This window comes from Orcinus orca, chromosome 3 (assembly GCF_937001465.1).
Source record: "Orcinus orca chromosome 3, mOrcOrc1.1, whole genome shotgun sequence".
NCBI lineage: Eukaryota > Metazoa > Chordata > Mammalia > Artiodactyla > Delphinidae > Orcinus > Orcinus orca.
Window position 1 is genome coordinate 11,229,199 of NC_064561.1, and position 18,159 is coordinate 11,247,357.

Below are 18,159 nucleotides of genomic sequence, written 5' to 3' on the forward strand. Positions count from 1 at the left end.
CAGTAATTTCTATTTTTATTACAGGCTGTTCCCACAGAGCTGGACTGGAGCTTGGATGGTATGGCAAAGTCTCGACAAACAGAAGCACAGGGCCTCCCCCGCTCAGATCTCCTCCAGCCACAGCCCTTTAATTTGCTCACCCTCCTGCTGGGGAGGGACACACACACAGCCCAGTGCACAGATTGGGAGACTGAGTGGGCTCCGGCCCCTGGGCGACCAGGCTGCCCCCCTCCCCTACTCACCAGCTTGAGAACCGCAGAGAGAGATCAGAAAGGGGTTGGGGGAGGAGGTGAGTCCTAACCTTTAGCCACTCTTGACTCAGTTTCCCCAAGTGTGAGCTGAGGGGCGCCACTGTGGCGATCACTTCGTTCCCAGCTATGCCCGAGTCTTGGCACGCAACCATCACTCAGATAAGCGAATGAGAGGGCTGGAGGGCGGTCCCGCTTGATTCCCCGCCCCAATAACCCCCGCACAAGCCCTCCCCCCGTGACTCAGTTTCCCCGCCGGATCCGGGTTCAGCCGCGCTGGGCGGGGCCTTGAACGCGGAGGCCAGCGCCGTCTGTTTACCTTGAGGCTGGACGCTGGGCAGGGCCGCGGAGGGCCGTCCCCGGGGCCGGCCGCGCCGCCGGCATAAATAGGACACGCGGGCCTCGTGGGCGGCAGAGAGCGAGCCGCTGTCCAGCTCCCCGCCGCCGTCATGGTCCTCACCGCCGCCCGCGTTCTCTTGCTCACCCTGGCTGCCCTCGGCGCATCGGGCCAGGGGCAGATCCCGCTGGGTAAGCCGCGCCTGACCCCCAAACGGACAGGACTCGCGGGAGGCCTGGGGTCGCGGCTTCTTGGGACTCGGGGACTGTTCGCCGGGGCGTGCGGGGCGGAGAAAGCAGGCAGCGGGGCAGAGGCTCAGGAAATGGGGTGGGCGTCAGGGGTCCCTGCCGCGGCGGTGTGAGGGGTGGTGATGGGGGTCTCCGGTCCCCGACGCCCCACCAGCGCCCCCTGTCAGCGCAGGTGCAGACCTGGGCCCGCAGATGCTACGCGAACTACAGGAGACCAACGCGGCGCTGCAGGATGTGCGGGAACTGCTGAGGCAGCAGGTGCCTGCCGGGGTTGGGGGGACGGGGGTGCCGGTTTGGCACAGAGAGGCTTGGAAGAGGGGAAGGGGGTTTCGGAGGTAGGGGAGTGTGGAGGAGTGGGGGGAGGACTGGAGAAGGGGATCCTGGTGGAGGTGAAGAGGGCCCAGAGTTATGGAAAAGAGGAAAAAGAGGGGTCCCAGGGAAAGGGGGTTCCGCGGGAGAGGGGTAGGGATCCGTGAGGGGGGAAGGGAATCCCAGGGAAGGAAGAGAGGGGCTAGGAGAGTAGGGATCTCGGGGTAGGGAGTCCGTGGGGAGGGGGCCCGGGCCGAGTGGGTGGGTCTGCGGGAAGGGAGTTTGAGAGAGGGAGAGGGGAGACCCGACGGGGGAGGAGAGGAATGGACCCGCTGACCACACCCCATCCCCCTTGCACCAAAGGTCAAGGAGATCACGTTTCTGAAAAACACGGTGATGGAGTGTGACGCGTGCGGTGAGCACAGCTGGGGCGGCAGAGACTGGTCGGCGGGGGAGTGAGAAGAGATGGGGAGACAGAGACAGAGAGCGAAGGACAGACCGGGAGGAAAAGAGACAGAGAAGATGGAGGCTGACAGAGATGGAGAGATTGGTTGAGGGATGGAGAGAGAGAAACAGGAAGGGGAGACAGAGACTACGGGAAGGGGAGACCCCAAAAGTGCCAGAAACCTTGCGAGAGATGCTGGGAGGTGGAGAGTCGCGGAGGGAGAAGCAAAAACCGGCCGGGCGCAGAGATCCAGATACTGGAGAGACCTGGCGGGCAGAGCGCTCAGTACGAGGCGGGGTCGCAGAACAACCAGGATCTCACCACGCCCTCAGGGGCCATCCCCCCCAGGCTCCACCCCTGGGCGTGACCCTAACCATTCCCGCCCCACCCCCGCAGGGATGCAACCCGCGCGCACCCCCAGACTGAGCGTGAGGCCCCTAAGCCAGTGCGCGCCCGGCTTCTGCTTCCCCGGCGTGGCTTGTACCGAGACAGCAAGCGGCCCGCGCTGCGGACCCTGCCCCGCAGGCTTCAGCGGCAACGGCTCGCACTGCGCCGATGTCAACGAGGTGCGTCCGTCACCACCGCCCAGACGATCCCCCAACGCGTGACCCCACAGCTCCCCACCGCCCCGACGAACTCCTCATCCGCTGGGGGTGCTCTCCCGGAGAGCCCCCTCATCTCCAGGGGCGCAGGTCCAGACGACCTCCCCACCGCCGGGGGACACCCACCACTACCACCCCCCTCTCCACCTGGGACGCCCATCCCGACGACTTCCTCCGTAGCCGGTGACGTCCGCCTCAACGACCCCCCTCACCGCCGGGAGCCGCCGACCCCAGCCACCCTTCCACCACCGGGGGGCTCCCGCCCCGACAGCCTCCTCACCGCCGGGCACGCACGCCCCGACGACCACTTCCCGCCTCCTCTGGGGACGCCCGCCCTCAAAATGTCTTCCCCCGCCCATGAGCACCCAGCCCACCGGGTCCCAGGAGCAGATCCCCTCAGGCACGCTCTGTTCCCCGCCTGGTCTTGCCCCTTCCCACATCAAGGCAAAACCGTGTGTGACCCCTGGGACAGTGGCCTCTGCCCCACATGGCACTCCCCGCCCCCCAAGAGGTAGCTGACGGCCCTTGAACTTTACAAGTACAAGCCCAATAAGCCCTGAGAAGCCTCTCTCGGGGAGGCCCAGCTATACGTCCGTCCTCTGACCCTCCGGGGCCCTTCTTCCCCCAGTGCAACGCCCATCCCTGCTTCCCCCACGTCCGCTGCATCAACACCAGTCCGGGCTTCCGCTGCGAGGCTTGCCCGCCGGGGTACAGCGGCCCCACCCACGAGGGCGTGGGGCTGGCCTTCGCCAAGGCCAATAAGCAGGTGAAGGCCGTGGGGGGTTGGGGTGGGGAGCCAGGAGAAGCATGTTGGGGTGGGGGGCATTTTGTTGAGTAAACTCGACCTCCAGTCTCGCAGCCTTTTCCCGCCTCGCTCCAGCGGGAGGGCATAGGGACCGGAGTCTGGGGAACAGAGGAAGTTAAGGGTCCACGTCAGGGATGGTCGGGCTTGGAGGCAAGATGTAGGGGAGAGGTAGGATTCAGAGGAGACGTGAACCGGGTGGGAGGTCTGGGGGTATCTGCGTAGGATCAGTGACCTCTGCCCTCCCTCCCACCCAGGTTTGCACGGACATTAACGAGTGTGAGACTGGGCAGCATAACTGCGTCCCCAACTCCGTATGCGTCAATACCCTGGTAAGGCCTGGGAGGAGAGGGGAAGGACTGAGAGATGGAGGATGGGACGCGAAGTGTCAGGCGTGCGGGGTGGGGGGGGCTGACCTCCTGTGGCCCGGGCTCAGGGCTCCTTCCAGTGCGGCCCGTGCCAGCCCGGCTTCGTGGGAGACCAGGCATCAGGCTGTCGTCGGCGCGCACAGCGCTTCTGCCCCGACGGCACGCCCAGCCCGTGCCACGAGAAGGCCGACTGCGTCCTGGAGCGTGATGGGTCGCGATCCTGCGTGGTGAGTGCGAGCGGGCCAAGGAGGGGCGTACGATGAGGGTCCGGGGGTGGGGCCACGCCGGAGCACCCACTCACTCCCCCACCCGCAGTGCGGTGTCGGCTGGGCTGGCAACGGGGTCTTCTGCGGCAGCGACACAGATTTGGACGGCTTTCCCGACGAGAAGCTGCGCTGCTCAGAGCGCCAGTGCCGAAAGGTGGGCGGGGTCTGAAGGGCGAGGCCTGGTATGAGGGTGGGCGGGGCTCCCTGGCAGCGCCCCTCATGCCCGCCGCGCCCACCCCTAGGACAACTGCGTGGCGGTGCCCAACTCAGGGCAGGAGGACGTGGATCGCGACGGCATCGGAGACGCCTGCGACCCGGATGCCGACGGGGACGGCGTCCTCAACGAGAAGGTGGGGCAAAAGCGGGGGCCTAGGTGAGACTAGATGGGGGCTTGGCTCGAGTGAGGGGTGTGGCCTTAGAGGCTGATCTCACGGGTCCCAGAGGGTTAGGGGGTTCCCTGCAGAGGAGGCGGGGCCTCGGAGACGGACAGTCTGGGGAGTGACATTTGCCTTTCTAGGCCTGACTATTCCCTACCGGCCCTGACCTCTAGGACAACTGCCCGCTGGTGCGGAACCCAGACCAGCGCAATGCGGACGGCGACAAGTGGGGCGATGCATGCGACAACTGCCAGTCCCAGAAGAACGACGATCAGAAGGACACAGATAACGACGGCCGAGGCGACGCCTGCGACGACGACATAGACGGCGACCGTGAGCTCTGTGGCAGGGGGGAGAGGAGAGGGAAGGGCTGGCACCAAGGGGCGGGGCTTGGCTGGGCGGGGCTCGGCCTCCTTTGGAAGCCGGAGGGGGTGTGCTCGCCTAGGGCTCCAGGGACCGTGGACCATGCTCCGGCGGGCAGCAAAATGCAAGCTGGGATATGATGCCGAGGAGAAAAGGAAGGAACTTTTGGAGGAGGGGAAGGTGGTCCCTGTGTTAGATGCTGCAGGGAGGAAATAAGAGGACAGAGACGTGAGCCTGGGGTTTAGGGCTGAGGAGGTACCATTTTTACATCTGGGCAGAGACTCGAGGTGGTGCATTCACAGAGCTAGTCCCCTCACCGCCATCCATTCATTTAGTCTCTAGGAGGCTGGTGACTGGGCATGAATACTTGGTTTAACTTTGTTGTTATTGGGAGCCAAAGATGGGGTGGGACTCTGTCCCAAGCTAGCCCCAGGGCTGCACCTGCCCTGCTGAAGTCAGCCTGGCCCCGTCCTAATCTTGGGATCCTGTTCTGTCCTTCTGCTTCCCGCAGGGATCCGCAACGCAGTGGACAACTGCCCCAGGGTGCCCAACTCAGACCAGAAGGACAGTGATGGCGATGGTGTAGGGGATGCCTGTGACAACTGTCCTCAGAAGAGCAACGCAGACCAGGTGAGGGCAGGCCAGACCCCAGCTGGGTCAGACCCCTGGGGTAAGCACCAGGCTGATTAACAAGACTCCAGCCCAGTCCGAGCAGCCTGGGGGGGTGGGGGGGTGTTCCTCCACGTCAGGAAGGACCTTGGCTCTGGAACTGGGGGTGGGCGGGAGGCTTCTGAATTCTTCTGCCCTGATTAAGGACATCTACAACCTTCCCCCGCCCACAGAGGGATGTGGACCACGACTTTGTGGGAGATGCTTGTGACAGCGACCAAGACCAGTAAGGAGGACATCTGGGGCTGTGGTGGGCACCCAGGGTGGGCAGCCCTTGATCCAGCTTTCTGGGGTCTCATTGTCTCTGCCCCACCCACCCACTCTAGGGATGGGGATGGGCACCAGGACTCGCGGGACAACTGCCCCACAGTGCCCAACAGCGCCCAGCAGGACTCAGACCACGATGGCCAGGGTGACGCCTGTGACGACGATGATGACAACGATGGGGTCCCCGACAGTCGGGACAACTGCCGCCTGGTGCCGAACCCGGGCCAGGAAGACGTGGACCGTAAGGCAGGGTGCAGGGCCTGTGGTGGGGATGGGGCTAGTGTGGAGCCACTAGGGTGAGATTTGGGGTGGGCATGGTGGGGCCAGTGGCACGTGTGAGCAGAGCTGGAGACATGGTGTGGGCAGGGCCGGTAGCCTGTGTGGGCGTGGCCAGGCCTGGGGCGGGGCCTGGAGCTGATTCTACTACGGTGGGGGGGCCTCCCATCTCCTCTCAGGGGACGGCGTGGGCGACGCGTGCCAGGGGGACTTTGATGCAGACAAGGTGGTGGACAAGATCGATGTGTGTCCGGAGAACGCTGAGGTCACCCTCACCGACTTCCGGGCCTTCCAGACGGTCGTGCTGGACCCCGAGGGCGACGCGCAGATAGACCCTAACTGGGTGGTGCTCAACCAGGTGCGGGCGGGGCCCAGGCGGGAGGTGGGGGGAGCCCAGGACCGCCACAGCGGGTCCTCAGCTAGGGGCGGGGAGCCGAGGCCCACACGGCTGGCCTGAGGCCCTTCTTCCTTTGAACCCCACCAGGGGATGGAGATCGTGCAGACGATGAACAGCGACCCTGGCCTGGGTGTGGGTGAGACATGGGGAGGGGCCAGGCCGTGCAGGGGGCGGGGCTAGGGGAGAGGTGGGACGGGGCGGGCCTGGACTCAGGAAAGGCGGGGCCAGGTTGGGTGGTCTGGGCTCAGGGGTCGGGCGTTCTGGACTCTGGAGGGGCGGGGCCAGGGGGCGGTTCTGGGCCCCGGTGCGGCAGGGGCTAGCGTCCCTTCCTCTCCCCAGGTTACACGGCCTTCAATGGCGTGGACTTCGAAGGCACGTTCCACGTGAACACGGTCACGGATGACGACTACGCGGGTTTCATCTTTGGCTACCAGGACAGCTCCAGCTTCTATGTGGTCATGTGGAAGCAGATGGAGCAGACATACTGGCAGGCAAACCCCTTCCGTGCAGTGGCGGAGCCTGGCATCCAGCTCAAGGTGCTGGGCCCTACCTGAACTCTTGGTCTCAGTGCCAACTCGGAGGCCCCAAACCCTCCCACAGATCCCCAAAGCCTTACAGCCCCTGGCCTCATTCTATGGACCTAGAAGTCTTCCTCCCACAGGCCCTCAAACACTCCCCCGGGATCCCCCAATCTGTGAGCCCCCAAACCCTCTCACAGAGCCCCAAACTTTCCCTCAGGTTCCAAATCCTCCTGCAGGCCCCATAGACCCCAGTATTTCACTGAAACCCTAGAATTCCCCAAGTCCTCTAGACTCGAGTTTATCCCACAAACCACTGCTGCCCCTACAGCCTGACTGCAAAGCTCCTCGTGGCCCCCAAGGCTTTCTCATGGGTCTCCCATCCAGGCATACTGGGGCCCCCCACCACTCCTCTATGACTCACAGCTCCTTGCCTGTCTGGGGGCTCTGGTGGCCTGTGTGGTCTCTGACCCCCGCTCCCCTGTTCTCCGGCGTGGCAGGCCGTGAAGTCCTCCACAGGCCCTGGGGAGCAGCTTCGGAATGCACTGTGGCACACGGGGGACACAGAGTCACAGGTGCGGCTGCTGTGGAAGGACCCCCGCAATGTAGGCTGGAAGGACAAGACGTCCTACCGCTGGTTCCTGCAGCACCGGCCCCAAGTGGGCTACATCAGGTGGGAACCCGCCCTCTGCCAGGGGGCCCGGAGTCCCTGCTCTATCCTGGCTCTTGAGGGAAGGAGGGGGGTGCTTCAGGGGGCCTCGGTCCCCTTATCTGTAAAATGGGAATAATATAGGCAGTTAGAAATAACTGTCTGGCCCTAGGGCATGATACCCCTCCCAGGACAGGGGGAGGGGCCAGGCCGTGCAGGGGGCTGCTCAGGGGGCAGGGCCAGAGGAGAGGTGAGACATGGGGGAGCCTGGACTCAGAAAAGGCAGGGCCAGTTTGGGTGGTCTGGGCTCAAGGGTCCGGTGGTTCTGGACTCTGCACACAGCAGTAGGGGGGTCTCACTCACTCCTGGTTTCTCAATCCCCACTCTACGCTGCCAGGAAGACCAGGCACTACGCTTAGCACCTACTGTGTGCAGGGCCCTAGATGTCCATCCTCTCACACAGGGAAACTGAGGCTCAGGTCAGGAGCCCCCTCTGCCCTGAGCATGGCCCAGGCAGGGAGACATATGGCCGCCTCTTCTAGAGAGGAGGGGGCCTAGCTCATGGGGCAGGATGCCGACGCTCTGAGAGGGGAGGAGGCACCTGGTCCAGGGCCCCGAATCACAGTCCCTTCCTTCTCCGCAGAGTGAGGTTCTACGAGGGCCCGGAGCTGGTTGCGGACAGCAATGTGGTCCTGGACACGACCATGCGGGGAGGCCGCTTGGGAGTCTTCTGCTTCTCCCAGGAGAACATCATCTGGGCCAACCTGCGCTACCGCTGCAATGGTAAGAGGACCCTGTTGGGGAAGGTGGGGAGTCCATACCGCCCAGCCTCACCCCCCCTCACCTGCTCACCTTCTCTCCACAGACACCATCCCTGAGGACTACGAGGTCCAGAGGCTGCTGCAGGCCTAGGGACACAGGTGAGGACCCGCCACTGGATGACGGCCACCCTCACGGCTGCCCTCACTGTGGGAGGCCATCAGCACCCGGCCCCAAGAGGCAGCTGGCCTGGTGGGGAGGGAGAGGGGCTCAAAGAGGACAAAATAAAGTGTGTGTGTGGCGGAGCAAGCCGGCTGTGGTCTCTGCTGCGGGGAGATGGAAGGGTCGAGCCTCTGAGGAGAGGCCAGGGACCCCAAACTCAGGCCTTGGGAGAGTTGGGGGCCTGCCACTCTCTCCCCCCGTGACTGGCTGGGGCCCTAGAAGCCTGACTAGGAGTGTCCGGCCCTGCTGCATCCCACTCACTCTCCTGGGGCGTCTGCCCCAGGATCCTGGGGTGTGTGTGTGAGGGGCTCATGCCTGCGTGTCCGTGTGTCTGTGTCTGTGTGTGTGGCCCCTGTGTGGCTCCTGCCTGGTGCACCTGCAACACCCACAGTTCATCCTCCAGAGGGGAGAAGAGGGCAGGAAAAAAGGGGAGGAGGCAGAGATGAAAACATTGTATTTTTATTACGTTTCATTACAAAGGATGCAAAGGTACACAGACGATAGCGTCCACGCCAGAGAGGATGGGCAGGGGCCGGCCGAGTGCGCCCTGAGCGCCCGCCCCCGCCCGCCATGGGCACCCACGCGTGCGGCCCACGGGACATCTACAGCACAATGTACATGCTGGGGGTGGGGGCAGAGCCAGCCTGGGGGAAAGAGGGACATGAGTGGGACAGGGCTTGGACTGGCAGGTTTGCATATATCAGTGCCCAGTCCCTGGAGGGGCAGGGGCAGTTTCCAACGGAGGGCATGGCGGGGTCAGTGGACCTTGACTGCCAAAGCCCTCCCTTCCAGAGTCTGGTAGCAAATGCCACAGCTGTGTCCCCTTGTCCCCGGTTGGCAGGAGGTCAGAAATGACAGGCTGGGCATCGATTACCCCCAAATTCCACAACCCTGCAAGATGGGGGCAACCCAAGTGTCACTGGCTCCTCGGGACAGGGTGTTGGGCACTGGCCAGGAGGGCAGAAGGCAGAGGGAGCTGTCTGGAACCAGTCCCTGACGTCCAGCCCCTGCCTGGGGTGAGCCTGGGGCCCTGAGACCTGTGGGCCTGAGCTAATGACAAGAGGGAACCGAGGCCCGGGTCACAAGGGTCTTGTCTGCCCCCCGGCGCCTTCAGGAGTACCCCAGCGCCTAGGCCTGGGGGTGCAGGTCACCGCACCTCCATTGGGGTAGAACTCTTATCTGTGGCCAGCCACCTGTGGCACACCAACGGTTAGGAGAGGTGCCTGAGCCCCACGCAGCCAGGACCCCCAAAAGCCGAGGAAGCCAAAAAGAGTTGGTTCAGGCCAAGCTGGCCGGGCAGGGCCTGACAAAGGAATGTCCCAAGGACCCCTGTCATAGGATGCGAGACCCCCAGGGGATGGGGGCCCAGGGTCCACGGAGAACTCGGGCAGAAACAGACCTGTCTGCCCACTCACCCCAGGCAAGCCTCCCAGGGTAGACGAGGTGCCAAAACCTCCCCCAGCTCTTCAGGTCACGTGGCGGGGGGGGGGGCGTGGAGCTCAGGTGGCCACAGCTCCCTCACCTGAAGCGTCACCTGCAGGGGTGGTAGGCCAGGCCCAAGAGCAGCAGGGTACCCTTGACCTTGCACCCCTGTGCCCCAACACTACGCCAAGGGCACCCTGAGGACTCTGACTACAGCTCCCTCAGAACCCAGTGAGGGCGATGGGTGCTGCTACTGCTGTGTCAGGGCTGGGGGCGGGGGTCTCCTGACCCCACCAGGCCTCACCACACCCAGCCTGCACCCTGGGGTGGGGATGCCTTCTTTGGAAATGCAGAAGACTCAGAATCCAGTTGGGGGCAGGAGTTCGGCAGCAAGTTTGGTTATGAACTAGCTCAGGGTGGGCTGAGATGTGGAGGTCTGGGGAGGGGTGTACCATCCCAGGCGTTCTCAGCTGCCTGGAGGCCTCCAGGTCAACAAAGTTTTCTCTAGGAGAAGGTGATCATGGGGGCTCATTAGGCCCAGGAGGCTGGACAGAGGGGGGTCACCCCTGCTGCTTGAGTCCCACCCAGCACCTCCATGGGCCTCGTACGTACCTACTCCCGTCCCCTGTGACCAGGCCATGGCCAGCACCCAGCATGCACGCAGCCCCCAAACTGGACACCCACCCCAGCAGGATGGATGGACGACACGGGACGTCTCGCCCTCCATGCAGGAGTCTCACAGCATCTGATGGACGGACAGATGGACAGCTGTCCTTGCCCGCGCCACTGTGACACACAGGCCTCACGACGGGCCCACTTGGCTGGCCGCCCTCCTGGGAGGTCGGCCGCCTGAAGAAGTCAGGTCAAACACACCTACGACGTCAGAACCCTCCTGCCCAGCCCTCAACACCCACAAGGAGATAACAGCACACAGGCCGCAAAGGCCGGCCAAGCACTCCCAGTGAATGGAGGCGTTGCTGGGGAAAGGGCTGCAAACACACACACCTGCCCTTGCCTTCCAGCCTCGCAGGCCTGGTCCCAGGGAACTCCGTGGACCACACTGGGGTTGGGGGCTGGACCAAACGCAATTAGGGTCCCTTCTGCTGTGTACTTGTCCCCACAGGGAAGCCTGACTGGTTTTTGGATACCACTGGCCGTGGGCCTCCAAATTTTGCTGAAGGGTCGACCTGCCCCCTGAGCTTTCCACTGAGGGTCTCAGGGCCCCCTGCCCCAGGGGACTGGCGCCTACCCTTCTTGCCCGGAAGAGCGCTGGGGGGAAGCAAGGCGTGCAAGGAAAGCTGGGGGGGGGCTGCAGGGTACCCCAAACAGTGCTGCCTGTCTTCCCTCTGCTAAGGGCACGGTGCGGGGGGAGGTCCTCACGGGTACCTGTGACAGGGATGTGACCCCGATGAGACTCCTCCTTCCCCAAGTCAACCCTGGGCACTGCAGGGGGTGATGCTGACAGGCGGAGGGTGGGGACCAGGGGCATGAACTCTCTTCTCTGGGGGACACAGAGACAGGCTGACCCCAGGTCTCATCCTCGGTCCATGGAGCCTCACGGGGGAACAAATTTACCACCCTGGGGGCTCAGAGGACAGAGGGTAAACTGAGGCAGGTGGGGACACGCTGGTTGGCTCACGCTCCCGGAGGAAAGGTTTGCACAGCTGAGGGGGGCTCGGCCACAGCGAGCGGGTCTATATACACGACGCAGGGGCTCCAGCTCACCCCTCACGGCGCAGCTCGTCTGAAATCACAGTATTTTCACGTCACAAGTCAAAGGGCTGATTCCCTTAAGCTGTCCTGTTTCTAAAAGTCTTGGCTACTCATATTCAATATTTAGTAGAGAAATGATATTTAAGAAAAAACCCCAAATCCCCTGTTGTAGACCCCCAGAGGCCTGCCCAGGCCCAGGAGGGGGCAGTGAACCCTTTGAGGACGCCTGGCCTCTGGCTCCTGGCTGGATCCCCTCCCTGGGAAAGCTCTGCACCTACGCCCCTCATGGGCTGAGGCTGCCGTGTTAATACAGTGTCACCTGTGCTCCTGGCCTAGGGATGCCAGAAACAGGCCATGGGGCTGGACAGTCCCTCCTTCCCTGCCCATCTGCACCAAGAACCCACTGCTGGGCAGATGGGAAATGTGGGCTGGCGGGGCTCCCTCACGGGGTCCCCAACTCCTTGTTTGAAAATTGCATCCAGGAAGGTTGCTTGTAATTTTATTAAGGCCATTTTTTAAAAAAAGTTCTACATACAAGTCTAATGGTAATCAAACCCTTCTATGTACATACATGTAGTTTTTCTTTAAAAAAAGAAAGAGTCCTCACTCTTTGCCCCCAGCCCTGGAAAGAAGACGGGCCCTTGACCTGGATGGACTGACACTAAACCTAACTCCAGTCCAGACAACAGCGGCGGAGGCCAAGTGACCGAGGACAGGGGGCTTCCCGTCTGTGGGGCCATGCGGCCACTTGGCCACATGCTAAGAGCCCGGCCAGGGAACAAGAGAGAGGGATGGTCGCTAGGATCAAATCTGGCTCCCACAGATAGAGGCGGGCGCTCCCAAGACCCCGACGGAGGCGGAAACGCACCAGGCAGGAGGTGCCAGCCCTGCTGGCAGGCGGAGGAGCGAGTAAGAACTCGAGATGCGATGTCGGAGGGAATGAAACGGACGTTCCTATTCCAAAGCAACTGACAGAACACAAAGCCAGCCCTGTCGCCCCCTCGCAGGGCCTGCAGGGCAGACGGATGGCCTCTGGTGCGCCAGTGAGCCCCGATGGATGGTCACCTGGGCCTCCTGAGGCACTCTGAGAAGCACCTGGAAACCAGCCGCTAAAATGCACACTGCTCTTTGCCTCCAAATCCAGCCCTGCCAGGAAGGGCTACGAAAGAGATGGCGGGATGGTGGGAGGGGATGAATGTCGGCTGGACCTCGGGATGGGGGTGCTGAGGACAAGCTCGTCTCCGGGGCATCTCAGAACAGAGGGGCCGCGGCTGCTGCCGCCAGCCACGGGGTCTAGGACAGGCCTGCCCTGAGGACTGGCTGGCACCTTTGGGAAGGCCGGGCAGAGCTGGGTCTTCACGAGACCCCTGATGGAAGCTGGGGCTCCTTCCCAGAAGTCCGTTAGGGATCAGAGCAGAGGCCCCTCTGGCCGCTGCTGCCAGCTTCTGCCAGAGTGCCCACCCAGGCCAGCGAGCCCAGCCCAACCTCATGTCCTTCTGTTTTGGGATAACGGAGCAAAAGTAAAAAGGCCAGAGATGCAGCTCAGACCCGGGCAGGCAGCAGACCGCTTCCAGTTAGCTTACAAATATTATAACGTTGGATTTCTAGAATAAAAACATGCTCTCAGGCAAGTGTTGGCTTGAAGGAGTCAGTTATTCATCTACAACCAAAATGTAAATACAAACCGAAAGAAACAAACCAAAAAAATGCCCCGGCCGCCTCCACCCGCCCCCCCGGCCATTCTTTAAATAATACTAACAGTGACCACGGTACAGAGAAAGAAAGAGGAAACAAGTCGCAAAACCCCCTAGAAATGATCCCCGCCTCCACGTGCATCCCCGACAGGCCTGGGTGGGGATTTCGCAGCAAAGGTGGCCACCGAGGGGCCCAGCTGGGGGTGGCGAGGCGGGGGCGTGGGCTTCCCTACTGGGCCCCGGGGGGGATGCAGCTGCTTCGCATGCTCCGTTCACATGTTCGCATCCCACCTCCGTGGGATGGAGTCTAGTGTTCTGCGTGTGCTCAGAAATATAAAAGACAGCAGTCCAAATAGTGTTTATTTCCGCTTCATGTCCGCCCACCCCCCGCCCCCGGCGCCTTCTCCTTTTGGCGGGGTGGGGCTGGCTCGCTACCTAACCAAGGGCTGGGGGCGCGGGCGGGTGGGGGGACCGGGGACAAAGGAAGGCAGTGAGAGCTGGACAACAGTCGCAAGATGCACCTCATCCCACCACCGTCACAGAGCACGGCGCCCCCCGAGGCCGGCGGCCCTGCCCAGCACGCTTTCCGCATCTTACATGGGGACGAGAGAGCAGGGAGGGAGGGTCCGCGGGGGCGACGACACGCGGCCTCACGCGGGAGGTGGACAATCGGGGCGGGCGGGCGGGTGGGCTGGGGCGCTTGGCGGCATTGCAAGCTCAGAATCACAAGCTCGGCCGTTTGCGAGGGACGGAGCGCCACCGTCCCCAGGCTTGGGGAGACGCCGTGGGGACCACTGACCGGTGGGGTGACGGAGCCGGGGGGCTGGGCGGCCGTGTGCCGGGCGTGCGGCTCACAGACGGTCCATCCGGAAGGTGTCCTCGGTGGCCGGGTCGGCCAGGACCATGTCTGGGTCATTGAGCATGTGCAGTCCGTCCAGGGTCAGGGGGTCAATCTTGAGTTCGTCCAAGGGGAACTGGTTGTCAGAATCGAAGCTGACGTCACCGACCCCGGCCAGCGTGCTGGTCAGTTCTTTAGAGAGGCTGGGAGGGGACTCTCCTGTCACTGGGGGTGGGGGGTACACACAAAAGGCTCAGCTTGGCCCTGACTCCCCGCACCCCGACTCTGCGCCTCCATGGCTCCCATCGACGCTCAGGCCATACCAGGGAGCTCACCTGAGCAGTGTGTTCCCCAAAGGACATTTGCGATGTCTGGGGACATTTTTAGTTGTCACGACTGGAGGGAATGCTACTGGTATCAGGTGGGTGGAGGCCAGGGATGCGGCTCAACACCCCATAGCACACGGGACGGTCCCAACCCAGATGTCGGGGTACCAGGGCCGGAAAGCCCTGGGATGAGGGCTGCGACACAGACTTCAGTGTGACCTGGAGGGCGCAGGGGCCTCTCAGGCTCTGCCAGGTTCTGCCAGGCAGTCTGCTCCGTGTGCATGTGGGTTGGGGGGAAGCCCGGGTTTCCCTGCAGAGACCCAGGTTCACACCTGGGCTCCTTCCTCTACTTGTGGTGAGACCCTGGGCCTCAGTTTCCCAATCTGGGAAACAGATATGAAAGTTTCGTTCCTTCTGGGCTGTTGGACAATCACAGAGGCCTGATTCTTCTCACACAACTTCCAAGGCCAAGGCTTCTACACCCAGAGCATCTCCTGCAGACCCTTGGGGCGGGGAGGAGGCATTGGGTCTGCACTCCGGCTGTGGGGAGCTCTGGGCAGGAACCCCTTCCATCCTAGAGATGTCAGTGGGGACTGCTGAGAGGGCCTCACCCTCAATTCCCCGACAGCCCTGGCTTATGAGGAAACCGCCTCCGTCTTTGATAAAACCTAGAACCTTCAGGGGCATGACGAGGGGTGGGGGTGGGGGACTGCAGCTTCTGAGCTCTGCTGGGAGAAGACTCACTCAACATGCGCGTGCGCAAGCCTGGGTGCCTGGGCACTGTGCTCAGGCCGCTCAGGGAGGCCCGACGCAGCATGCGCGAGCTCTTACGTGTCTGTCAGCTGCACGGGACAAGCACCAGCAGGCAGGGCCCACCCCACAGTCACATGCATCCCCGGCATGTTCAGCTACTGGGGTTCAGGGGACTGGGCAGGAGGTGAAGGGCTAGGTGAGTGACCGGTTTCATCCTGTTCTCACTCTTCAGCCTGGGACACCGGACACCTGGTCCAGGGTCCAGTGTGCGTCCCCCCAGCCTGTGTCCTGTAAGCCCAGCAGTGAGCCGAGGTCAGTGGGTTCTGGCCTCCTTGGGCAGGGACACCTCAGCCCCGTCGCGCCTCACCACGCAGGGCAGGGACTCCATCTCCCCCGGCCTCTCACCTGTGAGGATGATATTGGGGATGCTGCCGTGGCTGGGGAAGCTGAGCTGCTGTGTGTCCGGCAGGCTCCCGTGGCTGCCCGTGAGGCCCATCATGGCCGCCTGTGAGTAGTTGAGTGTCGAGCCCGGGCTGTACAGGCTGCTGGAGCTGATGGCATTCTCTATCATGTTGAACTGCTCCAGCTGGGACAGGAAGCATACAGGTGTGAGGCCAGCCCCCCCGAGCTGGCCACCCTGGGGCCCCGGCCGTGGTTGGCTGGCCGGCCTGCCTGCGACCGCCGGCACCTCCTCCCCTACAGGACGGCCAGCACCCGTGCCAAGGTACACTTGGGGCTGCCAAGCATGAGTCCCTCTGCCTTGGGGTCTCCCCGTCTCCGAACCTGCCTGGGCCTGCCGGCTCACGGCCCCCTCAGAGCTTGCTGGATGGATGGATGGATGGATGGATAAGTGAGTGAGTGAACAGCTCCAGGCTGCAGCCAACCCTTCCCGTGCCCACACGCCCCCAATCCCGGCCTTCACGCAAAGCCACTGCAACCTCCCGCAAACCCACGTGCACGGCCCACACCGAGGCACCGCTGTAACAGCCACTGCCTGTCCCTACCAGCGTTCACCGCCCACCCTTCCTCCCCGCTCCGCTGGCGGCCTCATTCTGCGGGCAGGGTGCAAACGCCAGGAGAGGCCAAGCCAAGCCACCCCCTCCAGGGCCTGGGCCTCTGCAGTCTGGAGACTGGAGAGGCTGAGAAGCTCACGCAGAGGAGTGGGCGGGGTCTGGCGAGCGTCTGCGGTGGGCGCCTGCTCACCTGGTGGGACAGAGCATTGGCCTGCCTGGCCGCCATCTGCTGCTCATAGTATGAGTCCCCAAACACGCCGCCCAGGGTGGAAGAGTGCTGCAGACAGAAGAGAGGCCCACTGTCGTCAGGGTTCCTAAAACCAGGCAGGGGGTGAGGCTGCTATGGGGTTGGGGGGGTGGTTCTCCCACGGGCTGGCTGCACCCATACCCTTCTCCCAGGACCTCACCACCGGCCTGGGCTGGGAGAGGAGGGAGGCCTCTGGAACTTCCTGGAAGGTGCTCAGGACGTGAGAGGCTGATGACGTCTATCTCAGGGCTCCTGGGAGAGCCCACACCCGCTGGGGTGGAGGGGTGCACCCCTACTCTCAGGATGATTGCTCCTTTCCACCACCTGCTCCTGGGGAGGGGGCCGCTGCCGCCCAACTTCTCCCAAAGTGCCATCCCATCTCCTCTCCTTAAGCTCAGGTGTGGGTGAACCCGCTGTCGTCAGATGGAAGACGAGGGGCCACAGGGACCAGAAACCCCACCTGACAGGCCCCAGAGGAAAGTGTGTGAGTGGGGCAAGGCGGGAGATACTCGGTGTTCAGGGTGGGATGCGTACCTTGTCAGACATGGGAGACGCGGGACAGGCAGCAGGCCACACACACGTGGGCAGGAAGGGTGCACAGAGTGAGCACAGGACAGGTACACGGAAAGCCCCTGCCCACCTGTCCAGCCGCGGCTGCCTGCCTGCCCGCGAGGCCCTGGGGCCTGGGGGATGGCAGGCAGTCCCACTCCTGTTTGCCCAATGCCAGCTGGGGCAGAAGGATGGGGGCTGCCCCTGGGAGAGGAGCAGGGGGCTGGGGATCCTCTGAGGCAGTGGAGATGCCAAGAATAGGACTGTGGAGCTCCCGCCCATTCTTGAGGTGCTGCCAGGGAGATGGCAGGACAGAGTCTGGCGGGATGTGGAAGGGAGGAAAGGGATGGCCGTGTGTGTCGCCAAGTCACACCGGAGGCAACAGACCTGGGGAAACAGATGCCCCGCCCAGGGCCCTCGGCGTCCCCGAGGCTGGGAACTCTGGCCTGTTTCCTCCTCTGTAGAACAGGGTGGCCCTGCAGAAGTCGCTCCCCTGTGGCTGTTTCCAGGTCAGAGTCTTCACGGACCACAGGCCCTGGACCTCCCCGCTTTGAGCTCTCTATTCTAGAAAGGCCCCCGCGTTCTCTGACAGCTGCCAAAGCTTGACTCTCAGGCCTCCATCACAGAGAGGAGTTGGCCACAAAGCCCCCAGCCGCTCCGGGTGTTCAGTGGACTGACCGCAGAAAGGGACAGCCGCTCCGGCTGGTGCGGTGGCTCCTGGGAATGCACATTCCATTCAAACACCAGGAAAGAGTTAAAAATGCGAAAGGAGTAAGAAGCCAAAAAGACAACGTGGCAAAAAGGCCACATTTGCCCTAAAAATCGCCAGCTTCGGGTTTGGAGAAGGGGGCTGTGAGGTTGCTGGGTTTACCTGCGAAGGGGGCAGATGATGGCCGTGGCTGAGGCCGGGGGCAGGCTGTTCTGGGGCAGCTGACCCTGTCCCCATGGCCTTGACCCCAGAGAGGCCCGGCACACACAGGAGACCCCAGATGGGGTTTCTCTTGTGAAGCTACCACGAGGGTTTGCCAGAAAGGTCTGCCCAGAATGGAAGGGCTGGGGCCGGAGGGGGCAGCACAAAGGAGCCAATTCTAGCTGCCTAAGGTTCAGGGTGCAGCCGGACACAAGCGACATCCGCTTGGGGCCAAGTGGGGCAAGGCGGCTGCCTCGTGCATCCAGGGGAGATGCTGGCTGGGCCGGAGAGGCGTGGGGTGACCCAGGCCCATGGGGCTGATGAATATGTCCCCAGAGATCCAGCTGCAGTGGGAAACCATGGTTTGCCCCCAAGCAAGCCCCTGGTTGGGGCCAGACAGCCTGCCGGCCCCATCCTCACATCTGAGTGAGCAGCCTGCCTCCCTGGCCAGTGCCCAGTTGACGGACGGACAAACCAACACAGCGACACGGGCTTGATGAGACAGCGACATGCTTTCCGCTCAGAATGGCCCACTTTGGTGCAGGAGAACCTCTCCTGAGAGCGATCTGCTC

The 18,159-nt window shown here is 63.1% G+C and overlaps 2 protein-coding genes across 11 annotated transcripts in view; one reads left to right on the forward strand and one right to left on the reverse strand.

The window, feature by feature from the left end:
• Positions 1-559: 559 nt before the first annotated feature.
• COMP (cartilage oligomeric matrix protein) lies at positions 560-8,198 on the forward strand. The gene is made up of 19 exons (XM_004277522.3): positions 560-776; positions 1,006-1,091; positions 1,506-1,557; positions 1,984-2,153; positions 2,818-2,955; positions 3,249-3,323; positions 3,428-3,586; positions 3,675-3,779; positions 3,868-3,975; positions 4,176-4,335; positions 4,877-4,995; positions 5,208-5,260; positions 5,361-5,542; positions 5,757-5,935; positions 6,062-6,110; positions 6,314-6,510; positions 6,993-7,165; positions 7,785-7,924; positions 8,007-8,198. The coding sequence occupies exons 1-19, from the start codon at positions 698-700 to the stop codon at positions 8,051-8,053; spliced, it is 2,271 nt and encodes a 756-aa protein (XP_004277570.1). The 5' UTR covers positions 560-697; the 3' UTR covers positions 8,054-8,198.
• A 367-nt stretch (positions 8,199-8,565) lies between these two features.
• CRTC1 (CREB regulated transcription coactivator 1) overlaps positions 8,566-18,159 on the reverse strand; it is a 78,769-nt gene continuing 69,175 nt past the window's right edge. For 9 of the 10 annotated variants that reach the window (XM_033401387.2, XM_004277525.4, XM_033401392.2 and 6 more), the window contains 3 exons: positions 16,072-16,158; positions 15,274-15,454; positions 8,566-14,014 (listed from right to left, as the gene is read on the reverse strand). In XM_033401387.2, coding sequence (XP_033257278.1) covers positions 13,803-14,014; positions 15,274-15,454; positions 16,072-16,158 — 480 coding nt within the window. In that variant the 3' untranslated portion in view covers positions 8,566-13,802. The remainder of the gene's footprint in view (positions 14,015-15,273; positions 15,455-16,071; positions 16,159-18,159) is intronic. The other variant, XM_033401388.2, reaches the window with a different exon arrangement.

Bases quoted from the DNA above. Each gene is read 5' to 3' on its own strand.
- COMP (XM_004277522.3), top strand. From the start codon at position 698: ATGGTCCTCACCGCCGCCCGCGTTCTCTTGCTCACCCTGGCTGCCCTC. The intron at 5,543-5,756 runs GTAAGGCAGGGT...ATCTCCTCTCAG, and splicing joins GGGCCAGGAAGACGTGGACC to GGGACGGCGTGGGCGACGCG. The intron at 7,166-7,784 runs GTGGGAACCCGC...CCTTCTCCGCAG, and splicing joins CCCCAAGTGGGCTACATCAG to AGTGAGGTTCTACGAGGGCC.